The following is a 20,853-nucleotide window of genomic DNA, read 5'->3' as shown; positions in this document are numbered from 1 at the left end:
CCTACTTTTGTATTAGGGGTTGATAAAACTTACAGCGAGGCAGTGATGAATCCTAAAGTGATGATAATTCTTATAATAACTGTCATGTATATGGTTTTATAATATTCTTTACCTTTCTAAGGTAAAAGAAATAGAAAATTTTTCCTGGGCGTCTTGCATGATCGATGATATTGTAAGGAAAAAGTAATGGAAGAAAGTGAAATGGGCTCCCCCCTGAGCCTGCCCCACTGTGTCAGAGCCAGTGAGAACAGACCACTTACCTAATGCTATTGCCTCGTAGACTTTTTCTGGATCGTGGACCAGATCGCAGAGAGCCACCAGCGCCCGCTGCTGTGTCAGCAGCTCGGGAGACTGCAGCTCCTCATTCAGCTTAGGAAGGGCTCTCCTCCCAAAGGCCAGAGCAGCTTTGGTGGGGTCTATGTCAGGGGGGAGGTACGCTGAGATACGAGGCTGTGCCATCCCAAATCTTCCTGAGAAAGATTCTCCCTATCCCTAAAAATAGTCCAAAATGGCTGTACTTGGTGACTGGGCAGATAATGTACCATAAGGACACCTACTGACTTTGAACAGTGCTCTGTGTCCCCAAGGAGCTCTTTGAGCAAACATACACTGTCAGGAAGCTGTGAAAGAGGCTGGGATCGTGCATCATCAGCACTAATGTGTGTTCATCTGCTGAATTGTCTTAATCTGGTTTAGTTCTCACTGAACACTGTAAAGAAAAAAGAGAGAGAGAACGCTTAAAATTTCAAGGAAGGATGTTAAAATTGATGAAGGGAATGCTTTTTAAAGGCTTCAAATGAAGCAGCCCAATGCCCAAAATCGGAGAGGGCTCAAAACAATAAAATTAAAGCAAAGCAAAACAAAATACCTCCTTTTTCCCTAAGGGGAAAAAAAAAAAAAAAAAAGGCATTTTAAAGGGATCTGGTTAAATCCTGCCCTCAGAATTCGGTAACGTTTGATAGAATACGTGAGGGCTGCCCCCCCGCCCCCCGCCCTTCCCTCAGTACGGAAAGCGCCTCAGCAGATTGAACACTTCGACCTCCAATACAGAAAACTGCTAACAGCAAAAACAAACCCAAAAGTTAAAACAGCCTCTAAACAGCTCTACTTCTCCCTTCAAGGTAAACGAAATAACTAAATAATCGAAAGCGCCGTGTGCCATTACCGAGCCCCCGCTCCCGCCCCTCAGCGCCGGCCGCCCCTCAGCGCGCGCGTGCCCTGGTTGCCACAGCGCCCGCTCTTTGCGTACGCGCCTCTTCGTGAATAGCGACCAACGCCGCTGAGCTCCGGGTCCGGCTGCGTCACCAGCGTAAGCACCGCACTTGACAGTGCCCGCACTGAGGGAGTTACGTCAATGGCGTAGGTGGCAGCGGGGGCGCGGCCGCTGAGGGGAGCCATGAGGGGACGGGACGGGGATGGGGATGTCGCCGTGAGGTCCCGGAGTGGCAGCCGTGCTGCCTCAGTTCTCTGCTCAAGTGTGGAGTTTTTCTTCTCGCCCCCTGTTTTCGAAGTAGTTTTACTTGAACAAAATCGAGGAAAATTCCGAGCGAACAAAATGGTGGTCGAGTTAAGGGCAGAAATACAGCAGGCGAGTGCCCAGGGGTACAAGGGCTAAAATGGAGCACAACAGTTTTGGACTAGATTTTCTTTCCTAATCTTCTCTAAAATGTCACTATGAACAGCTAGAATGTGTAGTGAGGGTTTCCATCATTACTCAGTTTCACATAACTGTTCAGAAGAAGGTACACGGGAAGAACGGATCATTGCAATGTTGTGGCACAATTTAAGGGTGTTCTGGATTGTCAAATGTTATCTGGCATCAGGAAAAAAACTCTGAACAGCTTGTGCTATAAAAGGATAGTGCAGATAGTGAAGTCATTGAGATGCTTTTCATTATGTCTGAGTAACAATTGTAATAATCAAAGTTCTTAAAAAGGATTTTACAAATCCAAAGTAATTCTGATCAGCCGGATTAAAATGCATCACAGGAATAGGTTCTGGTTTGTTGATCTTCAAAATCCATAAAAGAAAAATTGCTACTCTAAAAAGGAAAGTATTCATTTTTCTGCAACATTTTAGAACTGATTTTTTACTTTACAGGTGATTTACCTGAATTAGATTAGACTTCCACTATGTACTTGTAAAAGTTCACATGATTTCCACAGGAAGAACATGAACTTTTTTCAGTGTAGACAGTGCAGGACCAAATCAGAGACTTGTCCCTCAGTGTTACATCTGCTTTTGGTGTGAATTATTCTGTCTTGTCCTTCACTGCAGCTTGGAATACTGATTCTGTTAGTGGTCATGACATTCACTTATTTTATGTATGCCTTCCTCATATCCTTTGTCTATCCACAGAAGCTGCTGGCACTACTGTTTGTGCAATGTTGAGATAAGGAGGGTTGTGATGCTATGGAGACACTGTGTTCCCAGCCCTCCCGGCTGACTGAATCCCCTTTCAACTCTTTAAGAAGAGAAAATATGCATCATCCTCAGTATGTTTAGCAGCTTTTTATTTCTTAAATTATTTTCCTGTAATGGTGTGTCTTATTTGTTGATATGGTAAGTTGGGATATGCTTATGTATGTGTTAGATTTAGATTAAATACATCAAGTATAAGTGAAAATAGCCTCTCAATTTTGAAATACATTTGTGTGTTTGTCTTGGTCCCTCCTGTACTTTGCATTCACTGGGATGGTTGAACTGTGGTTTTTGTAGCTTAGTTTGTTAAAGAGCTCTAGGAGAGGAACATTAAGTCAATCTGTGTACACATGACAAGTGTTTACCTTGCTTAGGTGTTGAACTACAACTAGAACATGCAGGAAGCAAGTTAGTGTTTGAAACTCTTACCAACTCATGGAGTTCTTGTTTTCAGAACCACACTAACAGTTCTGACATTAATTAAGACATTGATATTGCCATAAAATCATCCAAGCTGGCCAGAAGGGCAGGAGCACACCATAACAAGGGTCTAGACTTCTCAAGGTTTATATGGTCACAAGTAGCATAAGTAGAACTCTCCATATGGTAATAGATAAATTCTGTGATGTCACCTTTGGTGAACAACCCATCAGCTGCAAATCTGGGTTCCTTGTGGGGACGTGGCTGTTTTGATACAGTTGAGATCATATTTGTGCCTGAAGTGATTTAAAAGCAATTTCTCATGGAGGAGAATGTAGGGGGATAGAATATAAGAAAATAAAGATAGTGTAGAAAGTAATCTTACCCCTAAGGAGTTGCAGCTGGGCCAATTATCAAAGATTGGGAACAAGCCTGACTTTACCAGGCCACAGCTGTAAGCAATGAGAAGAGGAGTGCTATAACAGAGTGGGGTGGGTGGATGAGAAGGGAACTGGAATCATTTGGTTACTTTATGAAAAAGAAAGAGTCAGTGCTCTGAGGAGGTGCCCACGAGATCCACAAAGAAGGTGTGAAACTTTTGTGATAAGGAGACAACAGTATGGAACTTCTGCAGTAAGATGACAACAGTAGAATAAAGCATTAATTCTGGGTAGTGGACTAGTGATTTTTCTTAAGCATTATTCTTTATGTGTGCTTGTAAGACACAACTCTAGGATTTTTTCTTCTGTATTTGCTCACTGTTTAAATTACTGGTCTGCTTTGATACGCCCTTTAAGGTTTTTAGTCTGCTGCAGAAGTGGGAGAGGTTTGTCTTCTGGTTCAAAACCTCTTCCTTTATCAAAATATGACTGTTAGAATGGGAGAGCTTTGTTTTGTCCTGAAAGTTGAACGTTTAAATCCTAATAAAATATGTAGCAAAATCTCTTAGCATCCTAAGTTGCACTCTGGCTTACTAAATACTGTCTAAATTAATGAGTTAATTTGAAAAACTTAGGTAATGCAAAATGGCTGTGTAATTTCTTATTCCTTGTCTTTGGTGTTTTGTACATTAGAAAGCAAGATTATTAATGAGCAGAAAGACATTTATATAATTCAGAATGTCTCATTGGTGGCATGCGCATTCTGACTTTAAAGCTGAGATGAAATCAAGTTGAAATGCTGGAGAAATCCCTTGGGAGTTTCTTTATAATTGCTGCTGTGCTTAATATTAGCACTGTGACAGTTCCCCACTCCATTGGTTCCTTGTTAATAGGTTAATGCTGCTCTTTGTATCCATGTATACAACGATCTTTGAGCAAAATAGAATTGTTGCCTTATTCAGAATTAGGGATATTTGGGTTAATTGAGGAGCAGTTTCTGATCAAAGCAATCTGTATGACCACTAAAACGAGTTTGTTGTTTTAAAACTACTGCTCTGTGTGGAGTTCAATTACTGCATCCCCGCCTTCCCGGGCTGGGGAGGAAGGGAATTGTTGCAAACCTGTTGCTATGGCCACGTAGCAGGGGCTGGGCTGCTTGTGTGGCTGGAATCCTCTGCATCAGCTGCTGCTCGGTGAGTCCTTCTTACACTTTGCTGCATGATGAAAATGCTCCCTTTAGAAATGTTCTTTTGAATGCCAGTAAGAAATCAGTACCCTAATAAGGGTCCCCTCCCCCAGCAGCCCACGAGGTTTCCTTACATAACCAAATTGATGTAGCTCAGGTGAGACATCTGAATGCATTTGTGATTTTCATGTGAACATTATTCTTTTTTCATGTCAGACAGATTTCATTCTTTCTGAGTGGATCTTGGAGGAAAGTTTGATGTTGTGCCAAGAAATGTGGCAGCTTCGTCTTTCCTCCCTTCTTCTGACCATATGAAATCTGGGATCCCTAACATTAATAAATGTACTTACTGCAGAGGCATTTGAAACAATGATGAGCAAGATTTTAAAATTAAACACTGCAGAGTCCTTTGAGGGCTAAACTGTGAGCACTTGGCTTGAATTAAGTGAGCAATTCTCTGCCCTCCCAGGGTATTAGAGTTGGTGCCTTGTAGTTTCAGAGGGCCACTGTTTGTTTGCTGCTACAGCTGTGCACACTGAGGTGGTCCTGTTTGCATGAGGAACAGCTTTCCCTCCTTGCAAACTGAGTTGAAGAGCCACCTGTTGTACCAAAAAGGAAAAAAAAAGATGACAAGTCTGCAAGAATTTGGTTAATCTTTATGGAGGTAATTCCTGAATGTCTCTGTATTGAGGTAATTCCTGAATACTGTTTTTCTCTTTATGTATTTTCAGACTTGTAGAATTTAACTGAACTTGGAGAATGAAGTCCAACCTAATGCATTGGGTTCCCCCAGTGAGTAGAGAGAGAATAATCTCCCAGTTTCCCAAGGTAAGGATTTTTTTTATCCCTTTGGTCATAGTATGTAGTCCCTGCCACACTGATCTATCTTTCCATTGTGCTAATATGGTATTTTAATTTAATTTAGTGTACACTTGTTGTCTTCTGTTAAAATTGCAAATTATTTTAGATTCTTTTTAAGTTTCATGTGACCTCATAGTCCCATTCTGAACTCTTTAATAACAATCCTCATTCTTCTTTGTAACCTTTACAAAAAGTGACTCTTGTGACAGAAGTCTTGTCTTACAATATTTGTTTTTTCAGCAAAACAGTAATAATTACATGCATAAGAGCTCCAACACTGAGGGCAAAGAGGAACCAGAGCTCATATTAAGTTTGCCAAAAAATCTAATTAGAAGTCTTTGGTTAAAGAATTTGAGGCAATTTTAATTTTCTGTTTGTACGAGAACCTTAGTCATAGCTCAAATGTAGTAGGCAGGCACTGTAGAAACATAGACAAAATACCTTTGATGTCCCCAAAGACTTTTGTATTTGAAGTACAATAGAACAGGGAAGGGCAAGGACCACTTGTTTTTTCAGTTGTTCAAAAGATCCTTTCAAGGGAGTTCAGTTTTTTCCATTCTTGATCTCAGCCACATATTTTGCTTTTATTTTTATGAAAAGTACCACTGGTTTTTTGAGCAAATACAAGGTAAAATATATTTTCCTTATTTTTAGCTAATTCCCAGTTAAAGAGCTAGTAATAAAAACAGTGCTTCACACTTATATAAGACTGAAAAACTTCACAGTAATAATGACTTGCTGGTGGTGTGCTCCCATCCATGTTTGTCTTGTGTGTCTTAGGTTGTTGGGACAGTTGAAGGCATTTTCTGGGGCACAGAATGATGAGCAAATGGATTTGGCCATGAGTGTTTAGGCAATGCTGGACACTCAGAAGGTGCTCAGAGGATGGTGCTGTTCCAAGGAGTTTGAACAAACACAGCTCTGGGGGAACCTTACTGCCTTCTAACCCAACCTACCCCTTTTCTTATGCCAGGATAACCCTGTTCTTGACAAACCCTGTGAGCAATCACTTTATCTGTTTTTCCTTGCCAGTTTGACTCCTTGCCCAGTTTGTCCCAGCAGCTGTTCTCTCTTTTCAGTGGTACACACCTGAGGCCTGTGTGCAGCTCAAAGAGCACTTCCATGCCCAGGTCAGGACTGCTTGTCAGCAGAGCACTGCAACAGCTGGGTAAGTTTGTAATAACCCAGATATGCAAGGGAGAAAGTATTTGAAACTCTTTAGAGCCTCCTTTCTTCATTGGCTTTCCTTCCCTCATTCCTCACTCCAGGATGTTTCAAGACAGCAAAGCCCCTGCACAGGGCAGTTCTCGGACCTGTTCCACAGAACATGAATTGAGTGCCTCTTCTTCTGCTGGGATAGGTAGCATTGAAAAAATAGTTTAGAAATGAAAAGGTTTTTGACACCCTTTAAATAAACACTTAGTTCAAAAGATCTAACAGATCCAGCCTTGCTGTGTTCTCTGTAGGTGTTCCAAAGGAGCAGTTAATAAAGGCTTTGCAGGGATATAAAGGCAGCAGTTCTAAGTTTCTTGAAAAATCTGGGAATCTGATTTTAGCCTTTTTGAAGTATACATGCTGAGAAATTCTCTTAATATGTTCCTTAAAACTGGAGCAAATTTCTGGTAAATATATAGCATTTAAAAATTAGAATAAGCTGATTTATACTCTACTAATAATCTTGAAGTTGTTTTTTTCCCTGTGTTATCCCTCCACCAGATCTGTTACTATTACTGATTTAATCTCTGAAGTAAGGCAAGACAGCTAAACTGTGTTGAAATCACCACTATTCAGTTAAAATAAACAGCTGTACATTTTAGTGATAAATGCTTCTGGTTTCAATGTGAAGGATCCTCCATAAAGTGGAGCTCCTAAGAATACTGACAATTAGCTCACTATTCCTCCAGCTCTGGAGTTGCTGACATGAGACTTGTCATGATATCCATCTTTAAATGCAACTTTATATTCATTTCACTAGGGAGTCTTGCTAAAAAAAAAAAAATTAACTGAAAATATGTCACCCTGAGAGACATCAGTGACTTTATTCCTTTTTTAGAAACACTTTGACTATCTTAGTTTCATGTAAATTTGTTACAAGTGTCTGGACAATTTTCCAAGTAAGATATGCATTATTGAATTGAGGTATTTTTTCCTTCCATTTCCAAGTTGTACTCATTTGGGGTTTTTATTATTAGGGATTTTTTATTTCTACAGTAAACCAACCCTCTATGTAATTTATTCTGGTAACAGAGTGTTTCCAGAATAAAAAGCTATATGTTTTGTCTTTGTGAATAGAATTAAACTACTTCTCTGTCACTACTTTCTAGATATGATTATTATTTGGTAATTTTTTGGTGGAATGGGAGTAGGAAGGGCAGCCAGAGTGTTTTGTACAGTACTTGCAAAGCTTGTGAGGAATAACCACCACCTTTTCCTTTTCCATTACCCCAACTAATAAAATATTTCTTTGTCCTTTGGAAAGCTAGTCTGATAAATTCAGCAGCTAATGGCTTTATTTAATACTCTCCTGACAGTCCACCACTGTGTTAAATGGTCTGATCTAGGGAGTTTTTCCCCCCGGTACAAATTAACGGAGCACACACCTCTAAACCAACACTTATTCCTTGGCTTTTCCCCTAAGGTTGTTGATTTTTATTCAGTATTTTCTCAGTAACAGCAATCAGGAGCACAGGGGTCTGTGGTCACCCAGTTAATGTTGACTGGCACAGAAAAAAACTTCTTTTTTTCTTTTTTAGAGATTTTAGTCATGCAGTTTACCAATCAATTTTTCAGCCCTTTAGAATAGATTAACTTGGAAGCAGCATCACATGGAAGTTGATGTAACCAGAAATAGTATTCAATAGAAGATTAACTCCTTTGTTAAAAGGCCATTCCTTGATAGAAAAGAGCATTAAACCTCTTAAGCCATTTTTGTACCATTTGCACAAAAGATGTCAATCCAAGTTTAGGTCAACAAATGAATTTAAATTCACTTATCCACCTGGATGTCCTAAAAGAGATCCAGTTTCAATTTTAAGAATGCAGACTGAGTCACCTAAAGCCCATCTGCTGTGTCCTGGGGGAGGACCCAGAGCAAAGAGGATTATTTGCATGAAGCCAGGTTCAGATTAATATTATTCCAGATAGTCAGAAAATGTATTGCCTCTAACTCTGTGGGCTGTTTTTCCCAGAGGCACATTCTGCAGTGGGTTATTTTATTATCAGCAATTTTATTTCTGCACTTAGGACTTTCATTGACTTTAATAGTACAAGCAGGAACTTGGGATAAATTGGAATGCAAAGGATGCAGATGCACTATGGTCTTATGTGTAAACTTATGTAAAATTATGCCAAATGCACGTACTTGTAGTCAAAGCAATTTTAATTTAATGAAATTTGTTCCACTGAATTGAAATGAAGAAAAAAAATTAACAGAGTAAGAAATGGACTATTTCTGCTGCAGAAGGTTTTGGTTTCTTGGTGCTTTCTTTCTCACATTTAAAAACTCACCATGCAGCACAGTGGCATGTAGGTAAACTGAAGTCACAGGTACCTGTGCTCCTCACTTGAAATTTAAAGATCTAAATCAGAACTTGTAAAAGGAGACTGTGAAATTACTACTAACACTATGTAATATTTTCAAATATTTATAACAGGCTGAAAATATCCAAAGTGGTTGTGGTAGGAGACCTGCATGTTGGGAAAACCAGTCTTATCAACAGGTATGGTGTATCTCAGCTGATGGTTTGATTCTCTTGTTTATCAGAGAAATGTTATAATGTTTCCATTGCTGGCTTCAGAGCAGTGCTTCATGGTTCTGGTTTGAACCTGAACCAGTACTTAGTGGTTTTGTTATTAAATGAAGAGAAAATGAGGTCAAGAGTATGAGACAGTCTTGGTACATCACCACAGAAAGTTGTGCTCTAGCACTGCAGTCAGAATATGTGACATTCTTAGGTATTTTTATCTTGTCAAATATAATACAGTGTTTTCTTAAGGAATCCAGTCTAAAGGCTGAACAACTAGAAAACAATTTCAGTGTCTGAGTCGAGGTTTCATTTGGGTCATTTTTTACGACCCAAAGTATGTTCCCTTGTAACTAAAACTGGAAGGTTCTGTACCTCCCTTGAGAGCCCAAAGATGTTTTATTCTGAGTCTCATATTATCCTGAGAGCTTACTAAGATATATGTGCTTTCTAGTTTGTTAAACAATATTTCCTTTTCTTCTTTTTTTAGTGCTTTTATGTTTTTGTTTGCTTCTACATTATATAGCAAATCCACAGTTAGTTTTTTCTTTTCATAATTTACCCTAGTCAGTGTTAGTTTTGCAATTATTTGTACTTGTCTTATGAGCTTTTCATCCTCTTTTTTTCATTGCAGATTTTGTAAAGATAATTTTGACCGAGACTACAAGGCAACCATTGGAGTAGATTTTGAGATTGAACGTTTTGAGATAATTGGAATGCCATATAACCTCCAGATGTGAGTTGAAAGAGCATGGTTAAGCATTGCACAGAGTACAGTCTCAGCAGAGCTTGAATTGCTGCAGGCTGTAGTGGAATAAAGATTTTTAAAATATAATGCAATTGCACAAAGAGTAATGTGATCTGAAGAAAATATTCTGTCTCTGGACTTGCAGTTTTAGTAGAAATTTTGCTCTTGGATTTTTCATGCCTAAAAAAAATAGTACAAGCTTGTAAATGAAAATTCATCTTGAATGTCTTGTACTATTTCAGTGGAGTTCTGTCACTTTTACTCAACATTCATGAAAGAGAAGTGGAAGCTTTTGTCACAGCCACCAGTGCTAGTGTAACCCCAGTCTGTGAAATGAGTTTAGTAGGCACAGTGAGCACTGAGCACTGAACTTGGCTTTACTGGGAGTTTTATTCCTGCAGTCATTGAAATTAATGACAAGCTGTCTAATGATTTCACCCTCTCTTAATTAGCAATTAATTAATTATCCCTACATCACAGAAAGGCTGGAGTGGTTTTATTAGAATGTGAACCTAATATCTTTGATTTTCAACTTTCCTTGTCAGACTTGTGGGAATCCTGCCCTTCTTCCACCTGCTTTGGGTCAGTGGAGTGGTGTCCCTTTGTGTTTCTGGTGGCCAGCAACATTGTTCTGTAGAGGCCATTATGGAATCATCTGTAGTGTGACCTAGAGCAGAAATAAGATGCTTTGCATGAGGTATTTTAGTGTATGAATTTTGAAAACCTTTTTACTTAGGAACACTTTTTTTTCTGGTGAGATCACTGATGTAAATAGATGGCTTGTGGTATTTACTGAAAAATCCATTTCCCACTGATTTCACTGTAATTGTGTTTGGGAAGTTTTGCCAGGTGCTTTCCTTTTGGAACTTGAGTCCCTCTGAAAATCCAGACTCATGCATCAGCATTTTGCAAACTGAAGCAATAAGGTCAGGTTGCCTTATCTGCAAAGTCTTCAGGAGCTGGGTAGAACATTTCCATATGATAAGCACTAGTGCCCCCTCTTGCTGAGAGATTTCCATACAAGATACATTTGCAAGTATCTGTGACTGGCAGTATGAGGCTGCAAAAAACCCCAAACTCTGTAGTACTGGCAGTAGCTGAAGGCACTGCATATCATGTTCATTAATGAGAAGGACATTCCTGATTTTATTTAATGGTGTCATTAGTACCTGCTAGACTGAGCTGCAGGTCTCTAATTTATAATGTAGAGACAGATATCTTATCTAGCAGTTGCAAGATTCTAACATGGGCTAATACGTGACTGAGCTAGTATTAGCACAGGAAATTTACAAAACTAGATTGCCCTAGAAATGCATGCAAATTACATAGGTGAAAGAAAAAAATATTTTAAGGGTAGGACATTAGCATGCAGAATACAAATATTTGAATTGTGCCCAAAATGAGTATTTTTAAAGAAAAGGTAAAAATGGTGTTTGAGTCTTCATTGACTCATAGAGCTTTAGTGTATTTCTCTCAGAAGTTAATGAATAACATGTTCCAGATGGTGACACCTCCCTGGTATCACATTCTTCTCTGCCTTGTACCAGTCTGCTGCTTCATTAACATGTTTACTCAGGTTACCCTGGCTTTCATTAACCTGAAATTTCTTTTTTCCCCCATTGCACAGATGGGACACAGCAGGTCAGGAGAAGTTCAAGTGCATTGCATCTGCTTACTACCGAGGAGCAGAGGGTGAGAGCAATATTAATTTGATCCTGCTTTTGTTGGGAGGCTGTGTTTTGTACAGCAGCCTATATCCATATAGGCTCCTCAGGAAGGTACCTACAGACACACTGTGGTGGAATGGATTGTCCATTGTTGCAGGGAAGAAGGCATGAAGAAGTCAATGACTTGATGTGTTGTCACATCTGCTGGCTCTGAGTGTTCTGATGGTGCAGTGATAGAAAGTGGCACTTGTAACTAGGGGGAAAGAATTTGAGGTTGGGTGAGATTAATGCTGGAGTTGGAAGTGGATATTTCTGGCTTTTCCTTTGGTAAGAGACAGTCATGTGGTAATTTGTGGTTCCAAAATGAAAGGGTTGATAGCATTATAGATAAAACATTGAAGACTTAGGTCTTATTGGGTGCTAGAAAAAGAAAAGGAATGAGCTAATGGATAGTCTTGCACTTCCTATGTGTTAAATCTGTTCTTACACCTTATACATAAACATTCTCTCTGTTTAACAAGACGGGTTGGAGAGACTTCTGATACACTTTCTAATTTAATTACCTTTTTTTCTGGTCTTGTCTTTTATTGCAGCTATAATAACAGTGTTTGATCTGGCTGATATCCAAACTTTGGATCACACCAAGTAAGTTTCTGCATTTTGGCTTATCTTTTAAAGGTTTTTACAGCAGGTTTAATTGCCTTCCATATGTAGGTGTTAAGAGCTTGCTGGATCATGAGTGTATTTTCTATTGAGCTAAGAAATTAAAAATGACAGTTACTAGTTTGGATTACATAGGGAGGGATTTTTCTGAAGAAAATGCATAGCATAAATTTGAACTGCTTACACTTGACTTTAATGTCAGTGCAGAAAGGGAGGCACTTCAGTAAAAGCTTGATCCTTCCAAAGCTAGACATACAGCAAAAGATGAAGTGCACTCCAGAAGCTTTTTTTTTTACTTCATTTGGTATAAATAGAATAACAGGCTGGAATCTAATGTAAATGATAAAATTGATGAGATGCATCTCATGCATCATGTCTCAAGAGCCTTTCATTTTTTAGGTGCACTGCTATCCTAAATTTTTTCCCTAGTTTCTGTGATACTGATGGGAAATAGGCTGTCAAAAAGAGGAGAAAAAATTAAAACTCCAAGTATGTGTAAATACAGCTAAACTTACTAGTTCAGGTCTGTGTAATGATTTGGCTACAAGAACACACTGATTGTTATGAGTGAACTCATTCTGCTTTTAGTGCAGGCTGCAAATCCCTGCATGGATCTGTGACCCACACTGCTGTCACAGCTCAGGGTATATGTATTTCTAACATGCTGTTGTGACTGTAATGCAGGTACAGACTTCTTTACAACCTGTACTCTGTCTTATTTGAATGTGTACTATGGTGCTTAGCTCATTTACATAGGACTTTGTAAAATAATATATATATTAGTGTCTCTGCTTGGCTGAAAGTAATTGAAGCCTGTGAACCTGATTTCCCACACACGCACACACTCCCTTCCCTCCTTGACTTGTGTTGGATGACTCAAGAGAAACTTGATTGCCAGAGTAACAAGAATATAAAAGCTTGTGAGACAAGAATCATACAGCCTTCATAGGGAGCTGTTTTATAATGCTGAATAGATTATTTCACTCTTTATTCCCATTTGTACCCAACCTGCTATGTGGTTCATACCTTTTCAGTTGCTCCTTGCTTTCTTATTCCTTATCTTGCACCAAACTTTCCCCTCTCCCTTACACTGTGAAATATCCTCTGTGGGTGCTAAAGTGATTATTGAATTTGTACTGTGCCATGGGTATGATTTTTCCTTAGTGGGAGACATGTATTCAAAGGAGCTGGAATAGCTACTGCTCTCCCTGTCTAGAAAAAAGGCTTTTGATACTCTCACAAGTTCTTCCACTCACTTTTCTTGTGACCTTATTGTCTGTCATGTTCTCCTGTACTCCTTGTTCTGACTGATTTATTTTTTTTTTGGTATTTCAGACAGTGGTTAGAAGATGCATTGAAGAAGAATGAGCCAGATTCCAGCTTCATCTTTCTGGTTGGAACAAAAAAAGATTTGGTGGTGAGTAAATTGAGTGCAGATAAGGAAATCAGATTTTCCCTAGTTCCTCCAGCCATTTCCCTTGCAAGTTGTGCACAATGTCAGTGAGATAAAGACCTTGAGTGAAAAACTTAAAAGGTAAATTGAACAGTCCACTTGAAACCAATTAAAGAATAGACTCTAAAAAAAATGGGTAGTTAGTGAAATATTTCTTGCATGACATTTTTCAAGCATATAAAACATACATAGTGATCTTGAAGGTTTTGTTGTTGCTCTGTAACTGTTCAGAGGTTTTCTTTCTCTCCATTTAAAGTAACTGCAGTATGGAATTTAGAGCATTATATGTATTTTTGTTATGGCAGCAAGCCTGACATGCTGGGTATGAATCCTAGAAATGTGGAATTCTAAGCTAGATACTCACAACTGAGTGTTAGAGTTCAGAGAGCTATTGGAAAAATTAGAGGGAAATTGGTTTTTAAGCAATGGTGTGTACATTACTCAGGAACAGGGAAGGTTTCTTACTTAATTGAATATCACATAAATTTCAAAAGAACAGGGTGAATGCAGTCTCCCTATACAATTCTCAGTCTTGTGTTTGTCTTTCTGTAGAAAAAAAGATTTTTAAAGCTTTGAAAACAAACTTGTTTATTCTGTTACTAGTTGGTTGGTCTCTGCTGAGAATGATGGGGTGACAAGGATTTAAAGACCATTAACTGGCTGCTGACTTGATAGTCCTTTACCATAGAATGTGTTAGATACAGGGGTCACTTGTTAACTTTTGTTTCAGTGCTGTGGGAGCTGAGTGGACACTTCCATGTAAAGCCAGTACTAAATAGCTGAATGTTCTTGCAGCTTTGTTTCATTGCCCAAGTCTAGGCAAGGTCAGAAAGGCCACTGAGAAAATGGGAAGCATCCCAGTGTGGGTGCTGTGGCAGTGCCTGTGTGCTGTCAGCAGCCCAGGCACCCTTTGCTCAGCTGTCCCCTGTTTGCCCAGTCAGGTGCTGTGTGTGACAGGACAGAGCTCGATGCCATCCGCTTTGCCAAGGAGATGCAGGCAGAGTACTGGTCGGTTTCAGCCAAAACAGGTAAATCACTGCAAAGGATGTGAAAATAGCATCACCACCATGGCTGATGTTGGAGTGGGAGGAACTTACTATCCCCCCATTGCCAGGTTTTTTGTTGTTCTTGTATTTTGTTGCTATGAGAAACTTCAGGCTTATTAATGGCTGGTTTTATTTGAGTGTTTGTATGTGTGCTTTTACTGTTGTGTGTGCAGAAAGAAATAATCAAGCTGCTTTGCAGTATCTGAGCATGTATAATTCATAGATAGTTACATAAATACACATGTGCACTACTACTCAACGTTTGTAATGGAAAAAGATTACACCACAAGATGAATTCTCTCTGTTGCTGGCTAAAAATAAAGGTGCAGCACAGGGTACAGTATTCCAAAGTAAGAAAATTAGAAATTCTTTCTGCAGTGATCAGAATGAGAGACAGATTCTTGGAGAGGCCTGTTCCGTCCCAATATTGAGCAGTCAGCTGTTCACAGATGTGCTTGTTATGCTTTCTCATCTGTTGATGTGCCTTTATAAAAACACATCATTTCTGTCTTGTTCCCTAGGAGAAAATGTCAAAGAATTCTTTTCCCGAGTTGCTGCCTTGGCCTTTGAACAGTCCATGATAAAGGAGCTGGAGAGCACTCCTGGGCACAGGGCCCAAATTGGAGCAGGAAATCTCATCAGTATGTGGAGTTTTGCTTTTTGTGTGCATTTTTCTTGTTGTACACTGAAGGATTGGGAAGGTTTTTTCAAGCATTAGAGCCAGTTTCAAACACCTGCAAGCATGTTCATATCCTTGTCTGCCCAGGTTTTATCCTGCAGGAGTGACTGAGCCTGCATCCAGCTTTTGTTACCCATAATATCAGATAGTATAACTTCTTGTATGTTGATTTTATAACTTTTTTGTTTCCACAGAGCTAGAGAAGAAAGTTATGGAAGTTCCAGAGGACAATCCTCAAGTCAGCCTGAGTTGCTGCTAAGTGTCAACTGTTTCTGCAAGTGCCACACTTCTCTGCAACAATGCTCTCAAACCAGAAATAGTGAGCTTTAATTTTAGAAATGAGGGAGGAAAAACTTACTCAAACTTTCTTGCTGAGAGTTCCCTTGCTGCTGCAGGCTCCCTGTGCAGGGCAGTACAATTGTTATGTAAACCTTTCTCTCTGTAGCTGAAACACAACATCCTTGTCTTAATGCAAGAAGACATTGCCTGTGCCGTGGGCTCACCTGTCTGCCAAAAAGGCTTGTGGTCAAAAATGATGTCATGTTAGTGTGTTATTCTTGATGATTCTCTAGAAATCTTAGCTAGTGAGGTGACATTGTCTTGTGGGAGCAGGAAACAAGTGGCAGGTCAGAATGAAGGGTGGCATCAATACAGTTTTGCCTTTTAAAACAATTGTTTTAAAATTCCAAGTATTTTAAAACTATTTGAAAATAAATATTTTAAACTATCAGGCTTGGAAGTACACAAATGCAGACTGCATACTTTCCACTGTGGTTTTTCCATCCAGGAAAAATGTTTATTACTTTTCATTTTCCACTTGAGAATCAGAGCCCAGTATTAAATATTTGCAAGCCTAAAAGAAGTCCAGGTAGGAACTTGGTTGTTTTAACACAGCAGTCTAATATTTTGAAAAATGTTGCCAGATAAGAATGCTATTCTTTTGCATTCTCTTGAATAAGAAAGAATGGTCACACAGGTGCATAAAATGGAAAATATTATTTCCCTCTAATTTTTCTAACAGCTCTCTGAACTCTAATACTCTGTATCTAGCTTAGAATTCCATGTTTCTAGTATTAATATCCAGCATGTCAGGCTTGCTGGCATTGAAAAATATATATAATGCTCTAAATTTCATATTGTAATTATCTTAAATTAAGAGAAGGAAAACCTGTGGATAGTTACAAGGTAGTGTTTCTTGGATTATTTCTTCAATCATTGCAGAATCAACAGTATCTTTAAGAATAATTATAACAGGACTCAGATTTGAGCTGCTGAGAAATGCAGACATTTATCAATAAAGAAATGCATCAATCTGAAAATATTCTGGATTCTCTGCCGTTTTCCCCACTTTGATAAGAAATTGGAAAAAGTGGAGAAAAGAGCTTGAGCATGCTTTTATTATTTTTCCTTTTGACGTAAGTTAGAGCAGCTTCCTAGAATATGATGAATAGAGATCTAGGAACTCTGTGTCTTTTTTTATCTGATAATCTTCACTTTGGCAATTGTGCTGCCTGTTGGCAAGGACACAAATGTAGCATTTGGTGGAAAAAATGAATCTGTGAGGGTACAAAAGGAGCTCTTTATCCAAATGTGTAATATTTTGACCTTATGATGTTCTGTGCAGTTGTTCAGTTCCAGAGTCTGTTTCAAAGGGAGGTGAATTTACTCTGTGCTTGTAGCACAGGCTTTGGCTGGGCAGCCATGGCCTTGTGTTTCCTGAGTGAGAGGGGAGATGGTTCACTCTGCTGCTGCTGATCAGGTTAGCTGGGCTTCAGTGCTGACAAGAAAAAAATGCTTACGCTGCAAAATGACTCAGGAACAAATCTAAGAAAATATCCAGTTTTGAGATTTGTTTTTTTTCCCCACCAAGAAATATATCTCCTAAGGGTTTCTCCTGTTGCTGAGCTCAATTATTGTACAAAGTCACAGAGATGCAATCTCCTCAACAACATGATCATGTTGCCTGGGAAATCAGCTGGGACAGTTTTTTCCTAGGGATGCTCTTTTGTATCATCTGGAGCTCCAAAAACTTCACATACAAATGTAATACTCTATCAGTCATCAGCTATCATGGGACAATAACCTGAGTCTATTAAATGATGGAGGCTTTGAGACTGGGTGTTTTTTGTTTGGTTGTTTGTTGGGTTTTTTGTTGTAATTTTTTGTTTGTGTTTGCGGTTTTAAGGGTGTTTTTAGCACCACTGAAACCTCCCCTACAAAGAACTCCACATCAATAATTTATCATCTAAAATGAATCTTGGATCATGTTGCAAATGATGAGTTGCTTAGGAAAGCACAAAAGAAACTAACTATAGAAAGCAGAAATTTTTAAGTTCTACCTGGCCTATATTTTATTTCTGTAAATCCATTCTATCAGCAGCTTAATTGACTTTGAAGAAGCTTTAATATTTTGGGAAACAGTGTTGAAAAAACTTTAACTCTCACTATAGGTAGAGTAAACCAGGATTTCTATACCAGTTGAAATTCCCCCAGTGATCATGGCAACAGTCACAGTTTCAGCTTCCTTGTGGAATTTGCAGGTGAGAAATTGAAGCAAACTTTGGAGTCAGTCTGAAGCAAAGGTAAAGAGCAATTGTAACAATCCATTTCCCAAAAGAACTGAAGTTGTGCTGTTTCTTGTCTTTAATAAGTAAAAGCTAATGTGTTCATGGATTGTGGATGCATTTGTGCTGAGCAAACCCACTGGTAATGGATCAAAAGCCACCTGACAATGTTAAAAATTAAAAGAAAAGGGTTTTATAGTAAGAAATTAACTATGTTATTCATATTTTGAGTTATTATTTGACACTTAAGGTATGATTGCTTATAGTTGCATAGGTCATAGGATTCAGAACTCTTTGAATCCTGTTGGGTCCCAGCTCAGGTTTACATTGTGGTAGAACTGGAGTCCATTCTCCATGAATAAATCTGTCCCCCTCTGGGTGTTTTCAGCTTCCCATTAATAGTTAGAGGTTGTTTTGATGTAACACACTGGTGAGTGGATGCTCTGAACACTCTCTATCACATCTCTGAGCAGGGAAGTTAAAATGAAATGTTTGACAAGTTGTAGGAGAATATGGATTTAGTGATGGAGAGGGCTGATCACTTTCCTGTATTTCTGGCCTGGAAATCGTTCTCACAGTGAGAAATTGCCATTGTCTGAATTTGGAGAAGGAGAATTCCTTTTTTTACCCCCGGGTTCATCAAATGATTTAGGCTGAATGGGACTTCCCAAGATTTGTCAGCCTTGTCAGACTTCTCCGAGAGTGCTGCTTTGTATTAACAAAAATACGGGTTTTTTTTAGTTTCAGCCACATATTAATCAGAAACCATGTTTTATTTCTCATTTTAAAAGCTCAGCTTATGCCCTACGGTTTTTTGTTTGTTTGTCCTTAAAAACCGCCGGTTCTTCCGCGTGGGATGATGCTGAAGAGCATCTCTTGGGAGCTTTACCCAGAGCCGAGCGGCTCCTTGTCCCCACCAGAGGGAGCCCGGCGGTCGCCGCAGCATCGGATCCGTGCGGGCTCGGAAGCGCTTTGCGATCTCTCACCGGCCGGCAGAGGGGATGGGCCGGCCTGAGCTCAGCCCCTCCTCGCCCGAATCTCGGTCTCAAATCACAGGTACGTGTCTGCCACCGTAGTCTTAAAGAAATTTTGTATCCAGTTAAAATACTACTCTGTTCAATGCATAAAGTATCAGCAAAAATTCAGAGAACAATTCCCAGTGGAATTTCTGGAGTTGTGCTACCTCGGTAGATAAAGAGGGTGAAGTTTAACAGTATTATTCACTGAAAGGTAAGTGGGCACACAGAAATCCCTCATGTGGCTCATTACAATTCTTCCTCCCTCCAGAAGGGACACAAATGTCAAAAAAGCGGACCCAAATAGAAACCACTCCAGGAATAAATCAGAATGAGGAGCCTTCAGTAAAAGTTCTGTATGAATTCAGAACAGATGCCAGTGATGTCACATACCTGCCATTGTTTATAACCATGCCAATCTTATTATTCCTAGAAATACATTGCATGTCAGAATTCTGTTGGTCAAACTGCCACTAAGCAAACAAATAGTATCAATAGAGAAAAGGCAGTGTATTTTACTTCTGTGACAGATTGAGAAGTCTTGAATGATTTATAGAGTTATTTATTAAACATATAGATTTTATAATGATTTAGCTCATAATCTGTTTTCCATATAGGTCAGCCAAAGCCTGTTATGTGTTAAAAGCTGAGGAAACAAGTGCAGGAAAAGCAGTTAAAGCCAGGAAACAAAACCAAGAGGGATGAACTATGCAAAAGTGAATATATGAGTAGCCATTTGTGATATAGCTGAAAGTAGCCCAAAATATTTTCATTGGCATATAAAAAAGCATGGAGAGGAAAAGTGTTTAATGGATTTTGAAACAGCACATATCTCAAAGGTAAGAGAGCTATTCCTGTGGACTTGTGCTTTTCATTCCTATGGGATTTTATTAGTTCCTATTAGAGCTATATCCCACTCTCTTTTCTAGCAACATTTACCAGAAAAATATGCTTCACCACAAACATGAAAGAAACAGTTTTATGGGGGATATGAGGGGTACATATTGTCTTTGCTGGTCCTCCAAACAGAAAAGATGGAGCTCTGGTTCCTTTTTACCCTTTTTCAGAGGCCGAATTAGTACCTGAAAAGGACACATGCTGTAAGCAAGGTAAAGAAGGAAGTGTGATGGTGTGATTTCAGAAGGAAAATAATACAGAATTCTCTTAAAATCATTTGCCACCCTTCACCCAGAGGTGAAGTGTGGGACTGAGTTACTGGGGCTAAATAATATACAGGACAAAAGTGAGAGTAATGCCCAAACAAAGCAGCCTTTATTGTCAGTATTGGATTTATTTTGGAGTAGCAGTTGCCCACCTCAGAAATCCAGTTTATAATTCATTAGCAAGGAAGGTGGGATTGAGGGACTGACAAGCCTGCTACTACCCAGCACTTCCATGAGTGGGGGAAAACGTGACCTTTGAAGGTGAGCTGCATCAATGCCTGGGGGGAGAGCCTTGCTATGAACACAAGAGAGAGGACGGGGACGTGCTGCTGTTTATACATAATATATGAGGGCATGGCTGTATGGACGGGAATGGATACCTGCCTATGCACACAGGGCTGTGTGCTTGGCATGTTCCTAACCTGTCTTAGCTACGCTCATGTCTGTACGGTGTGAGGATGCCCAGGCTGCAAGGGCGAGCGGCCGGCACCGCTCAGGGCTTTGCCTTTGTCTCAGGGGCAGCCGTGAGGAAGGCGCCGCGGCCCCCCCACCCCCGCGGCTCCCCCGGCCCCGCTGCCCCTTTAAGAGGCCCCAGCGCCGTGTCAGTGCCTGCGCCGGGTCCTTCCCTCCCCTCCCCTTCCGCAGCGCCGCCGGAGCCGGGCCGCGATGGGCCGCCCTAGGCAGCGGGGGCTGCGCCGCTGGGGGGGCTCCCGCGGGGCCGCGGCGCGCTCGGGCACCGCCGGGTAGCGGCGGAGCTCGGCCGGGACGCGCCGCCCGCATCGCCGCCCGCGCCGGGACCGAGTGCGCCCCGAGCGCAGCACAATAGCCGGGAGGAGGAGACAG

At 40.0% G+C, this 20,853-nt stretch overlaps 2 protein-coding genes across 3 annotated transcripts in view; one reads left to right on the top strand and one right to left on the bottom strand.

Annotated features, from left to right (window-relative positions):
- Window positions 1-693, bottom strand: part of RSPH14 (radial spoke head 14 homolog) — a 72,266-nt gene extending 71,573 nt beyond the window's left edge. The window contains exon 1 of the mRNA XM_063172878.1: window positions 261-693. Within this exon, the coding sequence (XP_063028948.1) occupies window positions 261-459 (199 nt within the window). The 5' untranslated portion in view covers window positions 460-693. The remainder of the gene's footprint in view (window positions 1-260) is intronic.
- Window positions 694-4,326: 3,633 nt separating this feature from the next.
- RAB36 (RAB36, member RAS oncogene family) lies at window positions 4,327-17,381 on the top strand. 2 transcript variants are annotated; one of them, XR_010030158.1, is made up of 12 exons: window positions 4,327-4,414; window positions 5,139-5,235; window positions 6,348-6,436; window positions 8,922-8,987; window positions 9,646-9,747; window positions 11,387-11,451; window positions 12,020-12,071; window positions 13,425-13,506; window positions 14,480-14,570; window positions 15,110-15,229; window positions 15,462-16,337; window positions 16,453-17,381. XR_010030158.1 is itself a non-coding variant. In XM_063173282.1 (11 exons), the coding sequence occupies exons 2-11, from the start codon at window positions 5,167-5,169 to the stop codon at window positions 15,524-15,526; spliced, it is 801 nt and encodes a 266-aa protein (XP_063029352.1). In that variant the 5' UTR covers window positions 4,327-4,414; window positions 5,139-5,166; the 3' UTR covers window positions 15,527-17,381. The 2 variants fall into 2 exon arrangements, 1 of the variants encoding a protein (XP_063029352.1); XM_063173282.1 differs by having other exon boundaries at window positions 15,462-17,381.
- The last annotated feature ends 3,472 nt before the right edge of the window (window positions 17,382-20,853 follow it).

This window comes from Melospiza melodia, chromosome 20, assembly GCF_035770615.1.
Source record: "Melospiza melodia melodia isolate bMelMel2 chromosome 20, bMelMel2.pri, whole genome shotgun sequence".
Classification (NCBI taxonomy): Eukaryota; Metazoa; Chordata; class Aves; order Passeriformes; family Passerellidae; genus Melospiza; species Melospiza melodia.
This window is presented reverse-complemented; position numbering and strand designations above follow the sequence as displayed.